Here is a 27,976-nt window from a genome sequence, read left to right as displayed (position 1 = left end):
CTACTTCAAAGGAAACACAACCCAATGAAGTATTGAAATATGAACAAATGTATGTTCTAGTATAACACATAGACCTGTATCAACACATAGGCATACATAATACTAAGAGTATCTTCAATAGGGACAACAATGTCACTATATAGGTGTTGGAATCCTTACAAAGTGTTAAGTCATTAGAGTTGATAGAAACAACAATTATTTAATTTAGCATGGTTCAGTATGATTGATCTGATTCTACAAGGAGATGTTATGGACCAGAACTTGAAACAAGGTACTAAGTAGAGCTGATAGAAACAATGCTTGTGTTCATACCTTTAGAGAGCTCTTATAAGCAAGAAGCTCTTAGGGCCAGAGAGCACTCTGGGAGGAAACCTATAATCCCACTCTCAGATCCCACAATCCCACTCTCAGAGAAGGAGCATAAATAGAGCTTCAGTGAGCCAGTCAAGTCAGTTCAGAGAGAAGCCCTCTTTCGGAGGCAAGACAGATTCATTCCATCTTCTACCTTTGTGCTGGCTGGAGGCTGAAGGGAGCAGAGGCAAAGGACTAGCGGCAAGAACTCTTGGAACCAAGCAGAAAGATAGGCCTCTAAGAAAAACTAACCAGGCTATTTTGGAAGGAGAAAATAAATGTTTGCATTTTATCAGCTGGCTGCATTTTGGAGTGATTATTACTTTTAACTGAAACTAAGGGTGCTTCCAGAAAACCTCCCCGAGAAACCTGCTCCCAGAGAACCATTATTTTAAAGAAGAAGAACACCACACAGAGGCAGTCAAACTAGGGTAAAAAGATCATACAATAAGTTGTTTTTATCAAATTATATTCAGCTTCTGAATACAGGTCATAATTCTAAAATGCCATTCTATATATGTATATATGTGTAAACACATATAAATGCTTTATGTTTTAAAATAACAGATTATAAGCTATATACAATTTTCTTTTTTTAAAAATAATAGCATTTTATTTTCCAAATACATGCAAAGATAGTTTTCAACATTCAACCTTGCAAAATCTTGTGTTCCTAATTTTACACCCTTACTCTCTTCCCCTAGACAGCCAGTAATCCAATATGCTAGACATGTGCAATTCTTCTATGCATATCTTCCAAATCAGATCAAAGAGGGGAAAAAATGAGGAAAAAAAATCAAGCAAACAATAAAAAAGGTGAAAATACTAAGTTGTGATCTACATTCATTCCCCATAGTCCTCTTTCTTGATGCAGGTGGCTCTCTCTATCACAAGTCTATTGGAATTAGCCTGAATCACCTTGAAAAGATCCAAGTCCATCACAGTTGATCATCACATAATCTCCTTGTTGTTGTGTACAATGTCTGTTGGCTCTACTAACTTCACTCAGCATCAATTCATGTAAGTCAGTCCAGGACTTTCTGAAATCATTTTGCTGATTGTTTCTTATAGAATAATAACATTCCATAATATACATATGCCATAATTTATTCAGGAATTCCCTGATAGGCATCCACTCAGTTTCCAATTCATTGCCACTACCAAAAGGCTATTACAAACATTTTTGCACATGTAGGTTCTTTTTCTATTTTTTATTATCTCTTTGGGATACAGACCTAATAGAGACACTGCTGGATCAAAGGGTAGATGCACAGTTTGACAGTCCTTTGGGCATAGTTTCAAATTGATTTCCAGAATGATTGGATGAGTTCATAACTCCATTAACAATGTATTAGTGTCCCAGTTTTCCCACATCCCCTACATTTATCATTATCTTTTCCTGTCATCTTAGCCAGTCTGAGAGCACAATTCTTCTATTTCCTTCAGTTTAGAATCTAAACGCAACCTTTTTTTGGGGGAAAGTTCAACCTACATTTTTACCAATACAGTAATCCAAATGTGTATATCTTTGATTTTACAAAATTATCTCTGAATTCCTTTTTTAAAAATTACTATTACATTTAGACTATCATGCGTTTAAAAAGTGCTTTGTATGCAACTTTTCAACAAATTATTATCTAAAGTAAGAAACAACTTATATATGTGGAAGTAGATTTGTTGCATGCTAGTCAGCTGAAGCATAGTGGTTTCGCTGTCCTACAAGGAATTGCACATTGGGGGAAAAAATCACATGGAGAAACTGTTGGTGTTTTGTCATGTGGGTGGCTTAAAAGAAGGAAGGAGTTATACAATCTTACAAATCACATGACCTGCAAATAATTAACTTTTTAGTGGTTTATGCTAAAATTAATTTAGAAATCTATAGAATAACAGCTACAATGGTGTTACAATATTAGTGTTTCAGATACTTTGCAAATAAAAAAAATCAAAATAATTCTCAAAACTGTGAATAGCTAAGACTGGGAGACGAATATTTACCTTACTAATACACATACCTCTTTTTCTCTCCCCATCTCATAGGATATATAATCCTCCTCCCCTTCCCTTCCCCCCCTCAGTCTCTGAGGAGGGGAAGGGGATTAGGTTTATAGTTTAGATTGGTTCTTTTACTGGGGAATCTCAGGTTAGACTCCAAATTCTTCTCTTGGGCTCTATGTTGAGGTCTAGATTTGGGGTACCTAAATGAAATTAGGGTTTAGTTAAGGTCTAGTGGCAGGTTTGGGGTATAGGGAGTCAAACAGAGCTCCCCTGCAACCCCCTTGGATTCGGTGCAAGTGCAAGGATACTGCAGTAAATGAGGTCTAGTAGAGGCACGAGTCCCCAATAAAAGCATTTATTAGCCAGAGAGCTAGATTGATAAAAGAGGTTTATTATTGAGTTTAGAAGTAGGAGATAGGTGAAGGTAGAGATAAGGAGGGCACTGGACAGAGGATCTAGTAGACAGAGGGTCCTCACATGGCTGGCATGTTTGGAATCTCTGCAAAGAGGGATTCCCAGCGTGGCCCTTTTATACTAGGAAACTTAGCTCGAAGGGCTTTTGGGTGTAGCCCCAAAGTTGGCTCAGATCCGGGTGGGGCTGGGACAGGTCCGGATCTTCTATTGGAATTCAAAGGGACCAGGATTTGTGAGTCAAAGGGTAATTTACATTAAGTGGGGGGGGGGGGTTTGGGAATCTTTCCCACATCATCTAGACTTAGATATCCTGACTTCTCAGGGGTTCCCCTTGCTGGGGAGTGGGGATCTAGTTGTACCATCCTGCCTGGAATCTTGGCTCCAAAGTTGTCATGGCTTGAATTTTTGGTCCTTATGGGAACACTTCTAGCAGGTGAAACTGAAGAGAAACCACACGGTTTCCTGGGGAAGGGAAGCGAAGACAAATAAACGAGAAAAACAGAGACAGAGACAGAGACAGTGAGACAGGGAGAGACAGACGACAGAGTGACAGAGATAGACACAGAGAAGAGAGACAGAAACAAAGACAGAGACAGAGAGAGACAGATGGAGAGAGATAGACAGAGCTCCGGGTTAAGGCGCAGCTAATCAGAGGAAGTTATCTCACTCATGTGGTTGGACAAGAATGTTCTTGCCCACAAGGAATTTATAATCTAATGGGAAAGAGAACACTCAAATACATATATATAAAAGCAAACTGTATATAGGACAAATAGGGAATAATTAACAGGAGGAAAGCACTGGAATAAAGATGGATTATGGAAATCTACTTGTAGAACTTGAATTTTTAATTTTATTAATTTAATTAATTAAATTTAATTTATTTTATTAAATTAATATTTATTAATTTTTAATTACTTAAAGACAAAGAAATCAGTACTCAGAGCAGAGGAGTTAAGAGCATTCCAATTTTAAAAAGAGAAAGCACAGGAATTAAGGGGGGGAGGGGAAGAGAAATGGGATTTTAATCGGGACCCAAAGAAAGCCAAAGGAGATCAATAGTCGGAATAAAGGGGGAAGAGCTTTGCGTGAAGCTCAGCTTTTATTAAGCGCCTAATATGTACCTGGCACTATGTTAATCTAAGGATGGAGACAAGTACGTGGGCATGACTGAAATCTGTGCCCCGGAAAGCAGTTAGTCATCGCTTGGTGCGGGTTACCGGTGGTTTCCTCTGTCCTCAGGGGGCGGAAGGATGAGAGCCAGAGGAGGGAACAGTGGCGCTCTATCACAAACCACATCCCCTTCCTCCTCCCTCCGTTTTTAGACTCTTGGCTTTAACTCGGTCCCACGGTTGTCTTGGTAACCCTAAGGGCGGAGGGAATCGAGAGGGGGAGAGTCACCTGATCTGGATGTCGGAAAGTGGTCTGCGCAGGCGGGGGGCGGGGCCTAGCGTGGATGACGTAACTCCGCCGCTTGCTTGGTTCCCGGACTTCTCTCTTCCCAGAGGGTCAGAAAACCGTTGTTGGGAAAAGCTGTGGAGGCTGTCGGAGATCGCTGACGAGACTCAGGTGAGCGGCGACTCTTAGTGGGGGAGGAACAGTAGGATGCCACTAAATCGGTGGTTTTAGTGGGCGGGAACCCGAAGGACGCGTTCCTTGGGGCTCAGTCGGTGAACCCCCGGGGTGGGGGCGGGGGCTTCTCGAGGGGAGCCGCCCGCAGCTGGTCCGGATCGGTCCGGGCTCGGGAGGCCCCGGAGGGGAGGGGGGAAGGGGGAGGGGGGAGGGGGAGGAGGAAGCAGAAAGTGGCGGGATTTGGGGAGAGCCGCGTAGTGCGGGAAGCCCCGGCGACCCCAGCTGGGCCAAGGACCGGAGAGGAAGGGCGTGGGTTGTGCCTGGACCGTCGGGCTGGAGGGGCGTCTTCTCCCAAATCCCTGTTATCTGTTGGAGGTTCTAGAGAAAATCCACAAACTAGGAGAAAAAAACATTCCAGAAGAAACGTTTGGTTCTATTTTGCCTCCAGCTCTTTGGGCGTCTCGGGTCTGAGGGGGGCGGGGTGTTGGGGGTGTTTGTTTAATGGGCGAAGCTCGAACCTCCCTCCCCAGACGCGCCGCTTCCACAAACATTCTCTCACTGAGAAAACCTTAATTTTTGAAGAAGATGGTTCTGGGGGAAGCAGTGCTGGGTGTGGGAGCACAGAGCGAGATCCCCGGAGAGCTGGTGGTGACTCAGAGCTGGAGGCTCAGTTTCTTTCTAATAATAAGTGAAAGTGACCACATATTACTTAGATAAATAAAAACTATTTACCCTGTCTAGTAGGTAGTACAGTGCCTGGCCCATAGTAGGCGCTTAATACGTGCTTACCGAAATGTTTATTGCATCGAATAATCATAAAAGGGACTCATAACTTGGACTTTGATTTAAACCTAAATGGCAAAAAGTTTTGGCAGGATTTCTAAGGTTATTTCAAAGGTTTATGTTTCCGAACGTATTTTGTGCCAAATTCTAACGCGTATTAATTTCTGCCGCTAGCACATACTTGAAGGAAAAGAATACTAGTGACTTAAAGAGAAAAAATTTCAATCAGTGACCCCCCCACGATAGTGATGAGTATAGTTTTTGGCCCATAGTAGGCACTTGATACAATGTTTCTTTTTTTTAAATTTTATTTAATAGCCTTTTATTTACAGGATATATGCATGGGTAACTTTACAGCATTAACAATTGCCAAACCTCTTGTTCCAATGTTCCAATTTTTCACCTCTTACCCCCCCCACCCCCTCCCCCAGATGGCAGGATGACCAGTAGATGTTAAATATATTAAAATATAAATTAGATACACAATAAATATACATGACCAAACCGTTATTTTGCTGTACAAAAAGAATGAGACTCTGAAATATTGTACAATTAGCTGATACAATGTTTCTTGATTTGACTTGGTTTTTTATAAGTTTCAGATCTGCCTCAAGTCTGTTTGGTAAAGATTATGTTGCAATAGCGGCCAATGAACCCTACTTACTAGTTTTAGGGTTTCCTTTTACAGTGTGTTTAGCAGATGTGAAGATCTTAGTTTTGAGTAGTCATTTCATTTTTTTCTCGTTCTAGCTTGGGAATATAAATGTACAAATGTAAAAATTATTGCTTCATAGTTGATTGGTTATCAATATTAGCGCTTGGTAGTTCTGCAAGACATTTGAGTTGAATATTACAAAGTAAGAACTACAAAAAAGAAGAAAATTTATCAGACTTTTCAGTAACCATAAAATTTTAATATAAACTAAAATGTTGGCAAGGTTAATTTCTGGTATTTTATTGGATATTGCTAGGAAGAATAGGATACAGTCTTTCTGACCAAAATGGGAAGAATCTAATATTGGTAGACAGTTATTTGTACTGTGTGGTACATAAAATCCTAAATTTCGACTAATAAATCCTAGCATTTATTAATAATCCTAATAAAAATTGACTTATCCACTAGATTGTTGGGCAAAGAGGTAGGTGAAATCTATATTCTTATCCTTTTTTTTTTGGCATGTGTAACTATAAGAAAGTCACTTAATTTCTCTAGGCCTTATCTGTATTAATATTTCTCTTGTACTCTAAGGCTTGCAAAACTCTTTATGTTCTCATTTGAGTTTTACAACAGTCATTTGAGGTAGATAGTTATTGCCATGTTACAAATGAACAAACTCCCTCCCCAGATGTGCTGAGTGTTTTGCCCGTGTTAAATGTTAAAACACCAATATTGCGTGGTAGTTTGAAACAAAAGAAATACTAAAAGGGAGACTGATAAAGATCTAAAAGTGTGAACTTACCTCTTGAAACAAGTCTTAAATGAATAGGATCAGAAATCTTGAACTTGAATTGTAGAGGTCATCCTGTTACAAGTCCCTCATTTTACAGATGAGACAGATACAGACAGATTAAATCTCTTTAGTTAGCCAAGATCTCTAGCGAATTAGAAGAGAATACAGATGAGGAAATGGAGGCTCCAAAAGATGATCACACAGCTACTAAGTGCTAGAGGTGAGAGTTGAGCTTATATATACTAAGTCTTCTAACTTAAGTCTAGCATTGTTTTTAGTATACAGTGTTGTCTTTCTATAGGTTAGTTCAGATACATGGAACATGAAACTTATGATTTTTAAGAAAAATTACCTTTGTGGAACATTATATTCAATTATATATGTATATATGCAGTTTTCTATTGTCCTTCAGGCAGTATTTATTTTTCAAATGATGAAATAGGCAAATGAATAGGAAAATATTTTTGGGATAAGGTAGGAAACCCTGGCTTTGGGTTCTTGTCTCCAATTACTTCTGAAATTTAATACCCATTTGACTACTTTCTTCTTATGTAAAAGGAAAGGATTGAATTAGATGATTTCTAGCAGTATGATCCTATTTTTTTTGACACGTTCCAAGAAGGAAGGTCATTACTCTCTCCCATCCTCCCCATTAGTATCTTCCTTTAGTATTTCTTGTCTCGTGCAAAGTTATCTTAATGATGTTTTTTTCCAAGCTCGTGCAAAGTTATCTTAATGATGTTTTTTTTATGTGAACATGCGATAACATTTAAGATTTACTGATTATTTCTGGAAATATTTTTTATGATGATCACCTTTAGTTAAATGGATCATTTGCTAGTTGTCAGAAGTAAACCAGTTTAATTCTAGGTAAGTCTAGAAGACCTCAGGAAAGCAGTGGGTCCCTCTACTATGCTTTCAACTTTTGGAAAGATAAAATAGCAATAGATCAGATAAATGCTAAAATGTTATAAAAGGGAAACTATCTGAGGAAGGTCCCTGGCATTGGTAGGATGGCTCACTTAATTATTTTAAAAATGTTTTGATTTTTAGCAATTGATTTTTTTTTTGGCCAATTTTACTATAGCTGCTCCTCATAAATTCTCCTTATATCTCCTTTCCTGATCATAACAAAGAAACAACCAAATAAACAAACCTATGTACTAGTACTCACCATAGTCTGCTACTTCTTCACCAGAATAAGAGAATGCTTCATCATCAGTTTTTTGGAATTAAGTTTGGACATTGTTTTTTATTTAATTTCAACACTTATTAAGTGCCTAGTATACGAAAGACATTCTCAGGTGATTATCATACACAAATAAACATGAGAAAAGTCCTTCATAATATGATTGCTGGGTAGGAAAGAGAAAAGGACACATAAAAAGACATACAAGAAAGAAAATGCTGAGGACAAATTCAAGCAAAGTACAATAAGAAATTTATATAAGTAGAGAGAATGGGGAAGAGTGGTGGGCATCAGAGAGATCTTTATAGAGAAGACATTATTTAGTTGGACTTTGAAGGAAAGAGAAGAACTTAATAGACAAATGAAGGGGAGAGTCCAAAACCTGAAGGGGTATCGAAATCAAAAACAAAGATAGAGGATGTAGCATGGAACTTTTTGCAGAACCACAAAGAACAAGACCAGACTGAAACGTGAAGTTAGGCTGGAAAGGCTTTGGAACAAGAATTTGGAGGGCTTTGAATGCCAAAATCAATAGTTGGTACTTTTATAGTCAATAGGGAGTCATTGAAGAATTTATTTAGTAAAGGAGTCATGTGATCAGAGTTGTGCTTAAGGAAGATTACTTTGACCATGTGAAGGAAGAAATGTAGAATGGAAAGAGGAATACAACTTTACAATGATGCAGATCTGAACTAAGATCATTGTAGTGATACTGGAAAGAAGAGGGCCTATGTGAATTATTGTATAGGTAAATATATAAGTAGTGTTGAAAAGTGGAATTTCAGTGAAAACAGAAGGGAAAGATAAGGAAACTCATATGGAAATAAATAACAGTAGGGGGACACAGTTTGTTTACCAGCTTTGATTTTTGTAGATGTTGTGACTTTCTAGCTCCAGGAACAATCATCGGAAATTCAAAATAAGACTAGGGAAGTGCCCAGCGTCATAGAGGAAAAAAAGTCAGCTAGAGTTTCCCATCACAATTTTTAGTCATAAAGAAGCAAGAGTGAGCCAGATCAAAAATTTTTTTGTTATGCTTGTATATTATAATTTTTATTTGTATTGTGATTGGACTTCCTGCTTCCCTTAAAGAAAGGTTCAATTCAATAAACATTTAAGTGCCTATTGTGTGCCAGGATTGTATAGGATGTTCAGGGAGAACTAGCACCTCTGGTGTGAGGGCTTTCTGAGCCCTTTTCAGGGCTGCTCATCTATCTTTGATGTTCCCCTTCACCCAGCTCTTACCTATAGCTCCAAAAAGCTGTCAGGTTGTGTGTACGTTGGTTACATCCTGGTAAAAGGATCTCATTAGACTGATAGGCCCCAGACTTAGGCTCAGGGAGTTATGGAAAAACCTACCCCAAGCAGTGAAGACTTCTCCTGTGGAATGACCAGATGACAACAGTTAGTTCCAGGGCCATGAAGGCAGCTAATGCAGGTGAAATGGAGCTCTTAGACCTTGGTCAGACATTGAAGACACCAAAGTCATCCCTTGTATCCCTGGCCTTTACCAATTGTTCTGAATTTTATCTTGTCACTGGTGCTCAATGACTGGAAAAAATAGTGAGCAGACTTGCAATCTTGCATCACTTAAATCCAATTCATAGGCAAAGTCCAGATATCACCCCAGGATGTCATTGGTCCCTTTGAAGGATGAACAACAAGAACTCCAGAAACTTCTTGCCAGGTACTGTGCTAAGTCTTGGAGATATAGATAAGAAAAAGATAGTGCCTGCTGTCAAGGAACTTAAAATTTTAATACTCTAACAGGGGAAAGACTAAAGGAAGCTGAAAAAGGAGGGAGGAAATCCCTGAGTGGGGGCTTGTTCTATTCAGTCAGATTGCAGATCCATTGATGGAAAGTGGAGAGTTACCTAGAAAATTCAGAGATTGAGTTGTATCTTATTTTTAAATTTGCATCTGCCGTGCTTATTTTAACCTTAATCAGAGTTGCTTAAATGCCAGTACCTGTAGGTAACTTTCTAGATTAGTTGAAGTCCTGGTGCTCATCTCCATCGGAAGTGGAAGAGTCTCATCAAGGTCCCTTTTATCAATGAAATTAAAGACTTGGACAAAAAAAAAAAAAATCCTACATAGTAGATATGTAATAATTGTTATTTGGTTGAATGAGTGAACAAATAGAAGGATTAGAGATAACAGACAGCCACAAGTTACAATACAACTTTTCATTTATCATGCACTTGATAGTTTACAAATGCTTTCCTTGCAAGAGCCAAATAGGTAGTGAAGGGTATGGTTAATTTGGAATTAGCAGTCCTTTGAATTACTTTGCATTCTGTTTCTCGTGTTTCTATATAAACCAATCAGTCATTAAACATTAAGTGCCTTCTGTATGCCAGGCATTGTGCTAAATTCTGGAATACGGAGACAAATAGCAATCCCTCTCAAGATGTTCACAATCTAATAGGGGAAAGACAAGCAAGCAACTATGTACAAACAAGCTATATATACAGGAAAAAAAACAAAAAATAATTAAGAAAAGGAAGGCATTAGAATTGAAGGAGGGTTGAAAAAGGCATTCCTGTAGGGATTTTAATTGGGGCTTAAAGAATACCAGGAAGCAATGGGTGGAGTTAGGGAGGGAGAGCTTTTTTGGCCTGAGAGACTGCCAGAGAAAATACCCAGAGCTAAGAGTTTTAGTGCTTTGTTCTTAGAACTGCCAACAGAACCCTATTAACTAGATTAGAGTATGTGTTAAGAAGAAGATTGGGAAGATTAGAAGGCTGTGTTATGAAGGGCTTTGAAAACTGAACAGAATTTTGTATTTAATCCTAAGAGACCAAAGGGAACCACTGAATTTTTTTTTTTTTTGGGCTGAGGTGATTGGGGTTAAATAACTTGCTCAGGATCACACAGCTAGGAAGTGTTAAGTGTCTGAGTCCAGATTTGAACTGAGATCCTCCTGAATTCAGGGCTAGTGCTCTTTCCACAGCACCACCTCGCTGCCCCATCACTGGAATTTATTCAGGAGAGGGAAGACTTGTGCTTTAGGCAGTTCACTTTAGTGGCTGGATGGAGGATGAATTAGAGTGGGGAGGAATTTTGAGGCACGTGGTCTCACCAATTGGCTATTAGTTTAGTCTTGAGATGATGAGGGCATGCACCAAAGAGAAGTAGCAATGTCTATATAATAAAGATGTTGTAAAAGAGAGGTTAGCAGACCTTGGCAACAGTTTGACTAGAAAGGATGAGAGAGAAAGAGAGGAGAGGGAGAAGGAAAGAGAGGAAGAGAGACAGAGACATTCAGAGAGAGTTAGAAAGAAAGAGAAGAGGGGGGAGAAAGAGGGAGAGAGAAAAAAAAATCCAGGATTGTGATGGTTTTTCTTGGAAGCAGCTTTAATATCAGTTCAAAGTAATAATCACTTCAAATACAGCCAGCTGGTAAAAATGCAAGCGTTTATTTCTCCTTACAAATTACCCCGGTTAGTTGAGGCCTATCTCTCTTCCTGGCTCCAAGAGATCTTGTAGCTTTGTCCTTGGCTTCTGCCTCTGCTTTCTTCAGCTCCAGCCAGCTCCGACTCGTGGCTTCTCAATCTCCAGTCTGTGGCGAGTAGTCTTTTCTTCCAGAGTGTTCTGTCTCAGAGCCCTATTGATGTTCCGGAGAAATTCTCCTTTTTTGCTCCAAGAGCTTCCTTCATTTATGTGATCTCCCAAAGGTTAACTCCTCCTTCTTGAGGCAGGGATTATGGGTTTTCTCCCAGAGTGCTCTCTGGTCCTAAGGAAGGTGTGAATTCAGACTAAGCCAGGCCTGAATTCTCTTGTAAACTCCATTGAGTACTTAGATACTTGAGCTCTCTAAAGGTGTGAACACAAGCATTGTTCAATCAGTTCCACTTAGTATCTTGTTTCAAGTTCTGGCCCAAAATAACTCTTAAGATTAAATTAACTCCAATGTCTTTAACACTTTTGTAAAGAAATGTCTTAACACTTTAGTAAAGATTCCAACACAGGATGACTCCTATATTGTGAGCTTGAGGGATAGAAAGATGTCGTATTATTCCTCTGTAGTAATTTTTGTGTTCAATCATGTTCAACTTTTTGACCACCCCCAAGTATATCTTAGCAGAGATACTGGAGTGTTTGTCATTTCCTTCTCCAGCTCATTTTACAGATGTGGAAACAGAGCAAAAGGGTTTAAGCGATTTTCCTAGAGTTACAGTTAGTATGTGTCTGAGCCTGTATTTGAATTCAAAGACATGACTTCCAGACAGCAAGCCTGGCTGTATGCCATAGGGAAGTTAGTAGTAGGGGAGATTTGGTGGGAAAGATAATGAGTTTCATTTCGACAAGTTTTTTTTTTACTGGATATTCAAAGATGTTTGAAAGGCAGTTGGAGATGTGAGATTGGAGAACAGCAGAGATATTGAGGCAGGATGTTTAGGCTTGAACAGCTAGATGGTTCGTAGGCAGAGTACTGGGTCCTGGAATCAGGAGGACCTGGAGTTCTGCCTCAGATACTTATACAAAATAAATATAATGTAGTTAAGGGACAGGGAACTACTAGTTGGGAAGCAAGAAAGGTTTCTTATGGAAGATGGTGTTTGAGCAGAGACTTGAATATTGATAAAATATTGTCTTTGGTTTATCTGCTTGTAGGCTGTGTTTTTATACAGGTTTTCATCAAAATTTTTCATCTTGGAGCATTTTTCTAATATTCCCTGTCACCCAATACTTTGAGAGTATTCCTTACCTTTACCACCCACTGCTGCCCAGATGTGGGCCCAGGCCAAACTGTTTCTTTTGTCCCCTGATGTTGGGGGATATGACATGGCTAGCTGGGGTTTAGATCTCTGCCCTGAGTACCCTTGTTTTAGAACTATGCTAGTGTGGGTTTCCTGGCTCTCATTGCCTCAGTCCTAATGCTTTATTCTACTCTTGTCCCTGCCTTCTTGACCTGTGAGCAATGGGTGGAGCATACCTTCCATCTTTCACTCCTTTCCTTTTTCCTTGAAGGAAGCAATGCTTACACTGCTTCTTGCTCTTTTGGAGTAGTAGGATAGGGTGTTAAGAGCAGAATCACATGGTACTTTCCTAGAACTACAGCCTAAAGAAAACCTCTGGTATTAATATATAAAGTTATTACCATGTGTAGTGGTAGTAGTGGTAAATAAGCATGGAGATATTTCTTTTTGTGGATTCAGAGTTTTAGAATGTAAATTTATCTTCTGTAGATTCAGACACAACATGTGCCCTAGCTTATTCCCAATCCTATGGTATTTGAGGCCTATCTCTCATTGCCTAAAGCAATGATATTGCTTTCTTCTACGCCCTTTATATTGTGAAAGCTTTTTCATTTCACATAGCTTAGAGGTAGTGAGTATAATGACATTTAAAATGTTGTTCTTAAATTTTTATGGATCAATATTATGCCCAGATGATGGTAATGCTTCCATTCCAACACATTTTATATATTGCATTCTTAATGATATTTTGAGACCTATTTTTGTGGTATGGAAATATACTAAAAGTTGCTATGTTATGTCTTGCTAAGTCGATAGATAGTGATCAGTTATGCTTTCTCCTTCTTTATATAGTTTGCAATGATCAATAACTTGAGGGACCTTAGAATAATTCGTAATTTTCTGGTGGTGATGACTTGATCTTGGATTGCTATCATAAATTCTTCTCTGTCCATAAATAAATCAACATGGTTATACTTGGTTCTCTACTTCCTTTGTTGACGCTTTAAAAAAAAAATTATATGGATATTGCCCAAAGAGGCCCTTTTGATTCTTCTCTTCTATCTTATTCACTCCATAGGGTCTTTCTAGAGCAGGGGCTCTCTGCTGGAAATTCATGGTTTTTAAAAAAATATTTTAGCAATATTTCAATATAAATTGATTTCTTTTCTAATTCAATATATTTTATGCATTTTAAAACATCCTAAGGAAAGGTCCATAGGTTTCCCCAGAATGAAAAAGGATTCATGTTGGAATATTAGTAAGAATATTTTACCTAAAGATAAATAATTTTTTGATCACATTCAGTAAATCCAATTGGTTAGCATATTGTCATATAATAACATACTGCTATCATTATTGTTGTTAGTCTTCTTTTTTATGGACTTCAAATAGAAATGGCCTTGGGAAAAGATGCTATTCTGCTTTCCTGTTTAATGGTCTACACAGCATTGGATAAGTTAGCAAAATAACTTTTCAGTTAAGTAGAAATATTTGGATATGCTTTAATTTTCTTATTTTTCCATTTCATGCTGCATAACCTCCATTCACCAAAATTTCATATTTTTTGAGATGCAAGTTAACAGCTCTAATGCAATTTATAGTAGTAGAGAATTCTGTAGGAGCATTGAAGAATTAAGTTACTCTCCCAGAATCATATAACCAGTAAGGGCTAGAATCAGTATTTGAACTTGTGTCTTTCAATGTCAGTGCTATCTACTCATTATGCCATACTGTTTCTCACATATAAATAGTAGGCTTAAAATAATATTACAGTGTTCAGATATTTTATGTATTTAGTTTTATATAGCAACAGCTTAGGTTGTGAATTGTATTATTCATCTATCATTTGATCTGCAATAGGATATAACTATTGTATTAAATATTTCTTATGGTAACTTTATGAACATGTAGTTTTACTGTATCTTTTTATAAAATAGGGCTTTAAAATAACCACAAGTGTATTGTTTTTAAAGGCTTTTCCAAGTTACTTAGAGGATTTAACATTTTTTTTCCTTCTTTTTTTTAGTAAACTCTGCAAAAATGTCTTTATATCCATCACTTGAAGACCTGAAAGTAGATAAAGTAATTCAGGTATGTTTTAAGTATGTTTTTCTCTTTCTTTTTTTTTCTTTTCTTTTCTTTTCTTTTCTTTTCTTTTCTTTTCTTTTCTTTTCTTTTCTTTTCTTTTCTTTTCTTTTCTTTTCTTTTCTTTTCTTTTTTTTTTCTTTTCTTTTCTTTCTTTCTTTTCTTTCTTTTTCTTATAGAAAGTGGAGGAGGGAGGAGGTTACTATAAATATTCTTGATACAAAATGAAGAATTAAGAGTGAGTGTTAAAACAAAAATACTAAAAGTGTATTTTTATCTCCTTTTACCTAACCTTACTCTGCAAAGTTTCTGTGAACTGATTTTTCTCACAAAGCTTTTTGAAAGTTTGACACCTTTATTTATAACATTAACTATGGTATTACCTGCATGTATTTGTTCTCTTTTATAAAGTTATATAGTTACTCTAATACAGTGCAACTGTTTTCTACTTTATTCTGGGTAGGTAAGCTGAGGTACCTTAGTGGCCATCTGGTGCAACTTTTTCATCACAAAATAATTTTCAGGATAACACATCTGATACATGATAGTTGTCTAGCTAGTCTTTGCTTAAAAATCCACTTTGAGACAACACTGTTCACTTTGGAATAGTTCTAGTTAGGAAGTTTTTCATGATATTAAGTTCACTTTTGATAGTTTTATAAGAATGGGTAAAACCTGTGGCAGGATGACCATCTGATAGGCTATTAAAGGAGTCCAAGCATGAAGTGATTGGACCTTGTAAGGAAGGGAGCATATGTTATGAAATAAAATCATCAGGCCTTGTTGACAAACATGGAAATATGGAAGTTGGGAAGAGGGGAGAGTTTTGTGGGAAAATAATAAAATCAGCCTGGACATATTGGTTTAAATCATCTGTGAGACATTGAGTTATGAAATGGGTCAGTGGACAGAGTTCTAGAAAGCTCTGGTGTCAGGAAGACCTGAATTCAAATATGACCTCAATAGCATTGTGTCCTTAAGCAAGTAAGTAAACCTCTGTTTGTTTTAATATACTAGAGAAGGAAATAGCGAACTCTGGTATCTTTGCCAGGAAAACCCTATGGATAACACTGGCATGCTATCATCCATGGGGCCATGAGGAGTTAAGACACTCTTGAACAGTAAGATATTACAAGGTTAGCAGAGAGGTATGGATGATCAGTAAATCCTTAATAGCTGATGGGATCTCATCACCAGTGAATAATATAGAGAGAAAAGAGAATAAGACTCAGAACACAGAGCCCCATGGTATACTTATACCATTAGTAAGGATAAGCTGGATGAAGCTCCAGCACAGGAAATTGAGAAGAGAGATAAGATATTCATTCAGCTCGTACAAAGTACTGACCATGTAATGTACCATGATAGACATTAGGATATATACAAAGACGTCACGTTCCTGTCTTCAGAGAGCTTACAATTTGGGAAGGGAAGTAAGACAGTGATGCAAAGAATTATAATACAGAAAATAATGTAAGTGAACAAAAATTTATAGAGTGTTCTGGCAGTTTTGAAAAAAGTTAGATCATTTCTGAGACTTAATTAAGGTATGTCCAGTGTTCAGGAGAATATTTTTCTACATCCAGCTAGCCCTGAGGTTCTCTACTTGATGTTTTTGTGGAGCTAACCTGGAAGTATTTGCACTTCACACCCCTTCCTAGGGTCTTTCTTGGGTGGTCTTGGGTTGTCCCAGGAGGACTCCTGTTTTGTCCCAAATTGTCTTTCTTTTTCACCAATCTATGTTCTCCCTGAGGCATAAATTTTTTCTGTTTGTGGGGAAATCTGGAAAGCTTGGAATTTTCTGATCTGCTCTACCATCTTCCCAGAATCCTGCCCTCTATTTTATTTTTTCCAAAGCTAAAGGTCATTTTTCACTAGAGATATTAGCTTCACTTTGTTGTAAAATGAGGTTTAGTTCTTAGTAAGTGATTTAGGAGGCACAAATTTAACTTTGTTTAACTTTGGTTTAATTTAATTTAACTTTGACAAAAATCTTATTATTTTTCTAATTAGCCCCTGTATTGTCTCTTTCTTTTAGTAACATCAGTGAGGAGAACAAGAGTGCTGGCTCTTCCTTATCAGTTGTAGGAAAGGAATGCCAGATCTTGATGCACATACAAAAGGAGGGATAATTTTTTTTGTTGTTGTTGGACATAGGCTCACAGAACTAATAAGTAATCACAAGATCTCAGGCCTGATGTGGTCTCTGGAATATACTTTGTTGCCCTATGGACTCAAAAATGGAGTTTAAGAATCATTTCACTAAATGCTAAATTTATAGTGAAATAAATGGCTAAGAAAATGTGGCACATAACACTTCTGATTGTGTACTTAATTTTTTTAATATATATTTATATCTTAATCCTTTGTTTAAGATGCCAGTTTTAGTTTCATTAAAAGTTAATGATGAAATTATAGGTTAAGTGTATTTACTGTTTTCATTTACTTAGGCTGAAGAGTCTTTGAAAAAAGTGATGTTACTACTTAGAAGCTTAAAGGAATGATTTCCTGAAGTAGTTGTAAGGCTTTCAATTTATGTTGAAGTAATGATTATTTTGTAATAATAACTGATTTTCTTAATATACAGTTTATAATGTGTATTTCTGCTATTCCTTCATTCAGGCTCAGACAGCCTTTTCTACAAACCCTGCCAGTACAGCAGTTTTGTCAGATGCCTCTGCCCCCATTTCTCAAGATGGAAGTAAGTAGCTATAGTTTTACATTTTTCTAGAAGACATGATAAATTAAAATTTTAAGTTGGAATCTGAAAATTTGGGTTCAAGTTCCTGTTCTAAGATTTACTAGCTTTGTGACTATAAGTTTGTGACCATGTTTCCTCATCTTTAAAAGGGTGATTTTATTTGAACTTTCTATTTTTCAGTGATTCTGTGTGGGAATGCTTTGCTTATGTTAATTTACAGAACTATTGAAATATAGAACATGAAAATCTTTCAAATTTTTAATTTTTTAATTTTCAGAAAGTTTATTGCAAACAATTTCAGCCCATGAAGTATTGGTGATATTAAGAAGAAATATTGAAATTTCATACTATAACAAAGTACTTCTATCACATTCAATAGTGACTTTTTTGATGAATCATGAATATGAATTATGATTAACAACAACAATAATAATAGTAACCTTATCATCTTGGTGGCATCCAAGCCCCTGAAAGCAAGAATCCCCAGTATGCCATTTCTGATTTAAAATGGTCTCAAAACCCATCACCATTCTGGTTGCAGGTCTCTGGATACTCTCCATTAGTTTCCTTTTTAAAAATGTAGTGCCTATAACTAAACATGTACTGCATTTCTGATCTGATCGTAGCAAAGTCATATAGTGGGCCAAAGTATCTTAGATCACACTGGCTTTTTTTTTTTTTTTTTCCTGCTTGACATACAGCTGATTCATTGAGCTTATGTTTATTAAAATCCTCCAAAATCTTTTTCATACTGGTGCCTAATCATGCCTCCTCCATCTTGTTCTTGTGATATTGATTTTTTTAACCCATGCATTCCTTTTAAATATCATCTTAATTAGATTTAGGCCACTATTCTGACCTGTGGTTTTTTTTTTGGATCCTTTGTTAGACAGTGTTAGCTGTCCCTTCTAGCAGAAGAATAATCGAGGTAGGAATTCCACACCAATGAGTTGGTTGAGTTATAATTGAGTCACTTTGAACCAGCAGAGATTCCAAGCTAGCTTCAAGAGAATTAGTATACTATCATTCTACTTTTGTTCAGGTCAAAATTCAGTTCAAAAACTTGGAAGAGCTCATAACAATGGATGCCTTGGATCAAATCATTTTGGAAACACTGAAAATTTGAAGATTCCTAGACTGTTCTTAAGATCCCAGAATACCACAGAAATAGTGTTTCAGGGTAGAAACACTCAATACCTAAGGAAAGAGCAATAGGACTGGCCTAAACCTTCCTTTTAGAAGAGTGATAAAGCCTAGCCCTTACATAAAGTCCAGAGGCAGGGAAGCAGCTTGCAAGATTGGGCAAACAAACAAAAAAACCTGCTATAATGAGCTGATATAATGGAAGCAATGATCAAGATATAGAAGGTGATAACTTCAAAATATTTACTATACTTAATAATAGTGTCTTTGGGGGAGCTTGTACACAAACTAAACTAGAATTCATAGTAGAGATGAAGCAAGAGGTTTTATTTTAAATTAAAAATGTTCTTTTAAATGAAATGAAGGTTTGAGGGGAAAAAATGGAAAAGAAATGAGAGCTGTGGAAGAAAGAATTGGACAATGAATTAATAACTTTGTACAAGAAGTACAAAACCTGGTCCAACCAGCACACAAGAAAACTGTCCAAATCTTAGAACCAAAGGCCAAAGTAGAAAGAGAAAGAATCCACTGATGACCTTAGAAGAAACTCTAAAATAAAAATTCCCACAAACATCATAATCAAAACTCATAGCTTCCAGGTCAAAAAAAAAAAAGCTACAAATAGAATGTAAGTACCAGGAAATCACAGTCAGGAGGACCTCATATGATTTAGCAGCTACCATTATAAGGAATGAAGAATGGATGTTTCAGAAGGCAAATGATAAGGGGCTCATCTTTAATAAAAATAAATAAATAAAAATTTTGTGCCAAGTTTCCCCTCCCTCTTTCTCACCCCTCTCCTTGAAAAGGTATGCAATATGATGCTGAGTGAAATGAGCAGGACCAGGAGATCATTATATACTTCAACAACAATACTATATGATGACCAGTTCTGATGGGACCTGGCCATCCTCAGCAATGAGATCAACCAAATCATTTCCAATGGAGCAGTAATGAACTGAACCAGCTACGCCCAGAGAAAGAACTCTGGGTGATGACTAAAAACCATTACATTGAATTCCCAATCCCTATATTTATGTCCACCTGCATTTTCGATTTCCTTCACAAGCTAATTGTACAATATGTCAGAGTCTGATTCTTTTTGTACAGCAAATAATGTTTTGGTCATGTATACTTATTGTGTATCTAATTTATATTTTAATATATTTAACAAAAAGAAAAAAGAAAAGGTATGCAGTATGATACTTATTATACATGTGAAGTCATGCAAAACATATTTCCATATTTGTGATGCTGCAAAATAAAACAGACAACAAAATGTTTAAAAATTGAAAGAAAAAAAATAGGAAAAGTGGCTTATATCCAAGAATAAGTTATCCAGAAAAACTGAATATAACTGTAGCATTATATAACATTTCCATTACATTGGGAAAGATGAAAGAGAAAACTTCTAAGCATTCCTGATGTTAAGATCACAATTGCAAAGAAACTTTGGTCTCAAAAGCAAGAATTGAGAAATATAAGTAGGTAAACAGGAATAAACAATGATATTAGACTAAACAAGAATAAACAGTTTCATTCTAATATAGATGATATATATGTTCCCTCTAAGTGCTAATATTATCACTAGTCAGAAGAAATCTAAATAGACAAGATTTAGGAGTAATTGTTATGTTTTGATTATTTTAAAAGAAAAATGAAAGGAGGGAAAATGAGGAGGAGAGAATGGGGGGCTACTTATACTCCCACTCTTATCTGAAATTGTTAAAGAATACACATACATGGAAGTCAGCAGGGAAATAGCAAAGGGGGGAAGAGGAATAAGAGAGAGTAAGTGAAGGACTTAAGGTCCTAAGCAAAAAAAAGAAAAGGAAAGGAAAAAACCTCTTAATAATATATAAAAATATTATTACCTTGTATGAGATGGAAAAGACTGGGGAATGGGGGCAGAATCTTAGGAATGGGTGAACCAGTTGTCATAGATAAATGTTGCGAAATATCATTGTGTTGTAAGAAATAATTAAGGGGATGGATTTACATGTGAATTCTACCAAACATTTAAAGAACATTTCCAATACTATGCAAACTATTTGAAAAAATAGGGAAAGAAGGAGTCCTACCAGATTCCTTTTTATGACACAGATATGGTGCTGATACCTAAATCAGATAGGGTGAAAACAAAGAAATAATTAAGGGGATGATTTTAATGAAACTTGGGAAGACCTAGATTTGGATGATCTTAATTTCTAGTGAAGTAAATGAAGCTAAAAAAAATAATTTGTACAATGATGGCAATATGGCAAAAGCAAACAGTTTTGATAGACTTAGTAATTCTTAGTATAATGTGTAATGACTAACTAATTCCAGAGGGGTAATGATTAAATGACACCCATCTTCTGATAGAGACGTGAAGGAGTTATAGAACAGAATAAGACATTTTTTTTTCAGACATGATTAATATGGAAATTCGTTTGACTATGTATAAATCAGGTTTGTTTTTAATTCTTATGTGTGTGGTTTTTTGGAAGGAGGTCAGATTGTAGGATGAGAGGACAGATTTTTGCTGATTGAAAAATAGTTTTTTTTTTTTTTTTAAATCATTGATTAAAACATTAAACAGAATGCAGAATCAATTTAGCCTATCATATTAACTTCATTTATTTTTATATAATATAAAAATAAAGACTAATCTGTGTGTACTGTGTGTATGTATGTGTGTATATATATGTGTATGTATATACATACACACACATATATCTATATAGTAATTTTTAGAACTTGGTGATCCATTGAACATGGAGATGCAGATCAGTCTTGGTGGAGGAAGTTTCCATACCAGTGAGTTTCTCACAGAGTGAAAGACCAAATCTCAAACCAGTAGATTGTTTTACTTAAGTAATTGCAAAAGCTGTAAATCATAGGAAGTAAGGTTGTTATGGGGTAGTTTGATAATTATCAAGGAAAAATCCTTTCTACTCTTAAATCTGGAGCAATGGTGCTATTTCATTAATTTCATATAGCATGTGTCTCATCTTCTTTTGTGTTGTTTTTCTCCTTCCCCTCTTCCCCCCCCCCCCCCCCCGCCCCCGCCCAACTAGAGGTATTGAATACTCCTATTGAAATTTCATATCTAACACTCTATAGGTAGGAAGCTTAGAGAAGCTGCCTTAATTGCTTTATCTTGTTTAAATCTAAACATTATTCTTCTTGAAAGTTACCTAGTTTCCTTTTTTTTAGGTCTGTATCCTAAACTGTATCCTGAACTCTCTCAGTATATGGGTCTGAGTTTAAATGAAGAAGAAATTCATACCAACATGGCCCTAGTACCTGGAGCAACATCTCAGGGGGTATGTAAAGTGGAAGTAATTTAGAATTTCATAAATTATACTTAGCATATAGTTAATATATAACTTTTTTTAAATAATTAATGTATATACATTATGTGTTTGATAGTTTTAGAATGTATGGTATTATTAGAACTCGACTTGGACCACAGGTCCACAGAAAGTGACTTGAGATCTAGGACTAGAACCTATCTGCATTTATTTACAATCTAGCTGGTATACTCATATATACACTACATTCTAATTCTAATTTATTACAGTTTAGTATTTGCACATAGCTAGTATTAGACTTCACTGTATTATAGTATTTGGAGAAAAATCCATTTGAATTATCTCAGGAAATTAATTTTATTTCTATAATTATATTTTAACTCATGTGTAGTATTACTTCATTTTGTATAATTCTAACTATGTTCCCCCCTCATCCTTTATAGAAATTTCGGTGTTTAGGACAGGAATAACCATGAGAACTTGCTTGAATTGAATTTATAGTTCCCCTCCTTTTTAGGCTATGTGACAGATCACTACCAGAAAAGCCCTGCCTAGTCAAAATGTCAGTTAACATAGATAATATTTAAATAGATTAGAATTATTCATTCAACTACTAAGAGGCAGATGTTTGAGATATTTGATCTCCTAATATCCAATGCAGATTTCTAAAAGCTTTTAAAAAAAAAAAAAAAAGCAAGTTCCTTCCTATAAGCAGGCAACAAACTTGCCTTCATTTTACATCTTTACTCTAGATCTTGTCATCACTGACAAATGTATCACTTCCCAGTTTAAGAATCTGAAATTCTCTTATTTGACCATATTCTATTGGCTTTCTACTTCTCCCCTTTTTCATTCCAAACTAGACCCTACTCTTTATCCACATTTTCTTTATCCAAAGCATTTTCTCCAAGGCCAACTTAGTTTTTCCACATGAAACCTTCACTGCTTACTTGCTAATATAATCTGATCTTTCCTTCTTCTGACTTAATATAGTATTTTTGATCATATTTATTTTACATTTACTATATATCACAATCTTATATAATATTGCATATTTATGTTTCACTTAATCTCCCCATAGAATGTTAGTTCATCAGAATGGAGATTATGTTTGTTCAAATTTTGCATAATTCTTAATGTCTGCCATGGTGTTCTGCTCAGAGGTGCTTAATAATCATTTGTTGAATTGAAGAAAATAAGTGGCTGAGCCTCTGCTTTCATTATACAATGAATCATTTCTACAATTAATTTTTTACACAGAGTGATTTTATTACAGTTCTGTGACAAAAATAGCAAAGAGTATGGTGTGCTGGTTGTTACTGTGGAGTAGGCCAAGTCCACTTTCTTCTCTTTTACATATGATTATGAGCCAATATAGTCTAATAATAGATGGAAATAAAGCCTTTTAATTTTTTTTTAACCTGTGCTTCTGGTTTGTATAACATATCAATTTTACTAAGAGATATGCAAGATAGTTTAGATACATGCATAAAATACAAAAAAGTGCAAAGAAAATAACTGAGAGATAAAGACATTAAAATGCTAGAGATGGAGGGAGTAATTATGGGAGCAAGGTCCCACTTGAAAATAATATGTTTAGTTTCATTAAGAAACAACATATTTCAGCAGAAAAACTTGTCTAAAATGCTTTCTTTAAGAGCATATGTAAACGACTATTTATTTTAGTATTATATATATGAAAAGCTTTTCTAAATTTAATATCACCTATGCTTTTGGCAGCAATTGGTGGCCAGACCTTCTGCTGTGAATTATATGGTGGCTCCTATAACTGGTAATGATATTGGAATTCGAAGAGCAGAAATTAAACAAGGAATTCGTGAAGTCATTTTGTGTAAAGATCAACATGGAAAAATTGGCCTTCGACTTAAGTCAATAGATAATGTGAGTATTTAATTTTTTTTTTTTCTGATTTAGAGGTATGTCTCATTGTGACATGGAGATTACCATGCTTGTATGAGGCCACGCCCTCACACAGAGCTCAGAGAAAGTGAAACAAGGAAATTTTCAAGATCTTTCTGAAGAACTGTGAGATTGATTTTGTGGCAGTGTTTGCTATGTCTCAAATCATGAACTGCCTGTATCAAAGAAAGTGCGAGAGCAAAGCAGAATTGCAGCAGTACCTGAAAAGAAATGTGAGATGCACAAATTTAGACATCTCCATTCCAAATGTTCATATAGACTATTTGTGCCTGACTTGAAGAGTCTTTTGAGCCCATATTGGTTTGACCAGAGTTGGACCCATATGTAACTTGACTCCAACATAATTGTTGTCATTTTAGTCCTCTTTGAGAATGAACAACCAACCAGGCTTTTGTTTGTTTAGTTATTTCCAAACATATCTGACTCTCAGTGACCTCTTTGGGGGATTTTCTTGGCAAAGTACAGGAGTGGTTTGCCACTTCCTTCTTCAGTTTATTTTATTTTTATATTTATTTAAATTGAAGCTTTTTATTTCAAAATATATGCAAGGATAATTTTTCAATATTGACCCTTGCAAAACCCTTGTGTTTGAATTTTCTCCTCTTATCCCCCACCCCCTTCCTTAGATGGCAAGTGATTCAATATATGTTAAACACGGTAAAAATATGTAAATTGAATATAGGCATACATATTTATACAATATCTTGTTGCACAAGAAAAATTTCAGCTCATTTTATAGATGAGGAAACTGAGGCAAACAGGATTAAATGACTTGCCCAGGCTCATATAGTAATTAAGTGTCTAAGGTTGGATTTGACTTCAGGTCTTCTGACTTCATAACTTCACTCTAATCACTGAACCCTCTAGCTGCCCAAGCATTTATTAAACACTTAACTATTTATTGGGCAGTATGCTGGATGCAAAGCCAGAAATGAAAAACTCTGAAAAATCCCAAAAGAGGAATTATGTCAGAGTTAATTATGACTATTTCCACAAGATAAGAAAGCAATGAACCCAACAGAATAATACCATGGATGACATTCTGGTTGTAAGCATGGGGGACTGGGAAGATAGTGGTCTCCTTACTTTAATAGTAAAATATGAAAGAGGGGAGGTTTTTTTTGGGGGGGGGGAATATAAGTTCAGTTTTAGACATGTTGAATTTAAATGTTGAATTTAAGATGTCTATGGGAAATACACTTTGAAGATGTCTAATAGGCAGTTGACATACAAGAAAAGAGAATCGGCAAAGAGGTTATTAGGGTTGGGTAAGTCGATCTGAGAATCATTGGCATAGAAATAATTGAATATATGGGAACTGTATGAGGTATTTAATTGAAATTGTATATAGAAAGAAGAGAAAAGGGCCCAGGACAGAACCCTATTGAGACACTCATAGTTAGGGAGCCTGACTTGGATGAAGATCTAGCAAAAGATAATGAAGTGGTCATGTAAGTAAGAAGAGAAGAATTGAATGTTGTTCTGAAAACCTAGAGAAGAGAGTATCAAGAAGAAGGTGAAATTGACGGAGGCTGCCAAGATAACTTTACTTTAAAGAGACATCTTTTGGTTAAATATTAAGGATAAAAACCAGACTGAAGTTAAGAAGAATAAAAGAAAAGGAAATTGATATACCTATTGTAGATGGCCTTCTTTAGCCAGAAAAGACTAGAAGGAATAGAAGATGATAGTTATCTGGGATGGATAGATCAAGTGAGAGGTTTTTGAGGCTGTAGTATTCAGAAAGAAAACAGTAGACAATGAGATTGAAGATATTTAGGGATCATCGAGGAGTCAATCTATTGGAGAAAATGGGATGGAAAGGAACCACTTATACATGTAGAAGGGGTTGTCTTTGCAAAAAAAAAGGCTACCTTAGGTGAGACAGGTGAAGGAGATAGTGGCAGAAACATCTGGGTGGTGTGAGATAAGGCAAAGGGGAGAAGAGGGATCTCTTGGCAAGTGGACTTAGTTTTCTGTAAAGTTTGAAATAAGATTCTTAGCTGAGAGGGTGATGGGAGGGGGAGCCATGGAAGGTTTTAGAAGGGATGAAAAGGTTTGAAGGAGTCATTGGTGAGTGTGTTAGTTATTTTGGAAGATGTTAAAGGATTGTCTAGCTAAAATAAGGGCCTCATGTAGATTAGTAGAAGACCCAATCAAAATTGTTGCATGATTATCTCTCATCTTAGTTCAGTAGCCTATATGTATGAGCAGAAACAGTGAATGTTGGTAAGTAATTCAAGACTGAGGCTTATCAGAACATAATCAGTGATACAGAGAACAGGATAATGTAGAGCTGAACTAGTTCAACAGAGAATCCATTTGGGGAGAGGAGAATATACCTAGTTCATGGCAAAGAGTTCAGAGATAATGGCTTTTGAAAAGAAATGAGGGGTTGAGGGATTGGAAGTTGTTATTGATAAACAGAATTTGCTATTAGAATGCTGAATGCCAATAGATTGTGATCATATGAGGTAATTTCAAAGTTTGTGCACATGGAAAGTGGTTGGTTTATGGGTGATGTTATGTCCATATTTGTGGTTGTGTGGAGTAGGCTATAGAAAATGAATAAGTTGAGGAATTGGGAGGTTAGAGTGAGGGTGCCTTTAGTTTGTCAGTAGAAAGAAGAGAAAGATTGTGAGTCCTATACTGAACTTTAAGAAAGAAGGGGAGTGTCCTGGAGGTCCATAGACATCTGTTACCTGAATTTTTATTGCTTGATATAGATTGAGTGAACTTCAAGGGAAGATAAGTTACTGAGTGAAGTGGGGGAAAACCTGGAAATGACAATGAGGGGAAGGAATATTCCAGCCTTTCCCTCCTTGATCAATAAATAAAGAAAAAAATGAGTGAAAGAGCAGCTAGTGGTAGAAAAAGGAGTTTAAAAAAGATCTTTGTGAAAACCAGAATATGAGAAGAATGAGAAAAATACAATCTAGAATAATAAAGCAGCAGTAGAGGGTAGGGATATAAATATCCCTTGATATTTATTTGATGTAAATTATATCAAGTAATTCTATCTAAGATATATAGAGGTAACTAAAAGCCATTTTTAAATCATTAAGATGTTCATATTCAAACAACACTGTGTTATCTGATACTTGTATATTTATTTCTGGCTTTGCATTTCAAATTCTGGTAGTAGCTGGCTTTGGTAGAGCTAGATATGGATAGGGACTGTACCTGTGATTTTAGTGATATAGGGAATTTTGAGGTAAGAAAATGCTATCCCAAAGCAGGATAGTACCTTTTCTGTAATTTATACCCTTCTAGAACAAAGAAAGAATGTCTTTTATGCAAGGATCAGACAGCTTATATGAATCAGAGGTGAGATTTGAACCAGAGCTTCTGAGGTGGTGAAGCAATCTCCAGAACAGGAGAAAAACAATGGACCTAGGAATTAGAATGCCTGGGTTTGAATCCTGGGTCTGTGACAACCTTAATAGGTAATCTTAGGCAAAGCCTTAATCTCTTTGAGACTTGGTTTTTTCTCGGTACAGTAGAGATAGTACTATACCGATAGTACTGTACCAATACTACTTGAATAGTGTAGGTTTTAAAGGGCTACGTAATAAATGTCAGCTACTATTCAGTTTTGAGGATCTGGGATTTCATTGGTATTTGTTATTTCTTCACTATCACTCTACCTCTATACCTTAATAGGCTTTCTTGATTAAAAAAAAAAAATGTCATCACATGATAATTAATTGCAGGTTCACTAAACTTGCCCCATAACATAATTCAGAGCATGATCAAATCATGCTTTGAGGAAGAGTTTTATGATCCAGCTCTCAGAATTCTACTTTCTGGTTTTATGTCCTTCGTAACTGTAAAGTTGTAAGTTATTTTTTCACTTTAATGAGACTAATTTGCCATGTTGCTTGCTATTTGTTTAAATATTTCTAGCATTTCTTTCTTTTTCATTATTTAGGGTGTATTTGTTCAGCTAGTCCAGGCCAATTCTCCAGCATCTTTGGTTGGTCTGAGATTTGGTGACCAAGTTCTTCAAATTAATGGTGAAAATTGTGCAGGGTGGAGCTCTGATAAAGCTCATAAAGTTCTCAAACAGGCTTTTGGAGAGAAGATTACAATGACTATTCGGGACAGGTAAGATATTAGAAATCTGTAAGTTAGAAATGCATATTTAAAATGCTAAATAGCATTCTTCCCCTTACCCTTCAAGAATTTTGTGAGTATAATATCTTTTCAACAATTCACGTCATTATTTGGTTTTAGATAGTTTTCCTACAAGTTTTCCACTTTGTTTTATTTTTTTCTCTTAATAGTATTGTTATGCTAAATCTCTATTGCTGCTAAATTTTAAAAATGCTAGCTAGAACAAAATCCAT

The 27,976-nt window shown here is 36.0% G+C and overlaps 1 protein-coding gene across 1 annotated transcript in view; it reads left to right on the top strand.

Moving 5' to 3' along the window:
• The first annotated feature begins 4,190 nt into the window (after window positions 1–4,190).
• Window positions 4,191–27,976, top strand: part of SDCBP (syndecan binding protein) — a 29,807-nt gene continuing 6,021 nt past the window's right edge. Inside the window, exons 1-6 of the mRNA XM_003759753.4 lie at window positions 4,191–4,332; window positions 14,488–14,552; window positions 17,169–17,247; window positions 21,589–21,698; window positions 23,427–23,588; window positions 27,559–27,734. Coding sequence (XP_003759801.1) covers window positions 14,502–14,552; window positions 17,169–17,247; window positions 21,589–21,698; window positions 23,427–23,588; window positions 27,559–27,734 — 578 coding nt within the window. The 5' untranslated portion in view covers window positions 4,191–4,332; window positions 14,488–14,501. The remainder of the gene's footprint in view (window positions 4,333–14,487; window positions 14,553–17,168; window positions 17,248–21,588; window positions 21,699–23,426; window positions 23,589–27,558; window positions 27,735–27,976) is intronic.

Source organism: Sarcophilus harrisii, chromosome 1, assembly GCF_902635505.1.
Source record: "Sarcophilus harrisii chromosome 1, mSarHar1.11, whole genome shotgun sequence".
Lineage (NCBI taxonomy): Eukaryota > Metazoa > Chordata > Mammalia > Dasyuromorphia > Dasyuridae > Sarcophilus > Sarcophilus harrisii.
The sequence above is the reverse complement of the archived record's forward strand: the minus strand, read 5'-3'. Positions and strand labels throughout refer to the sequence as shown.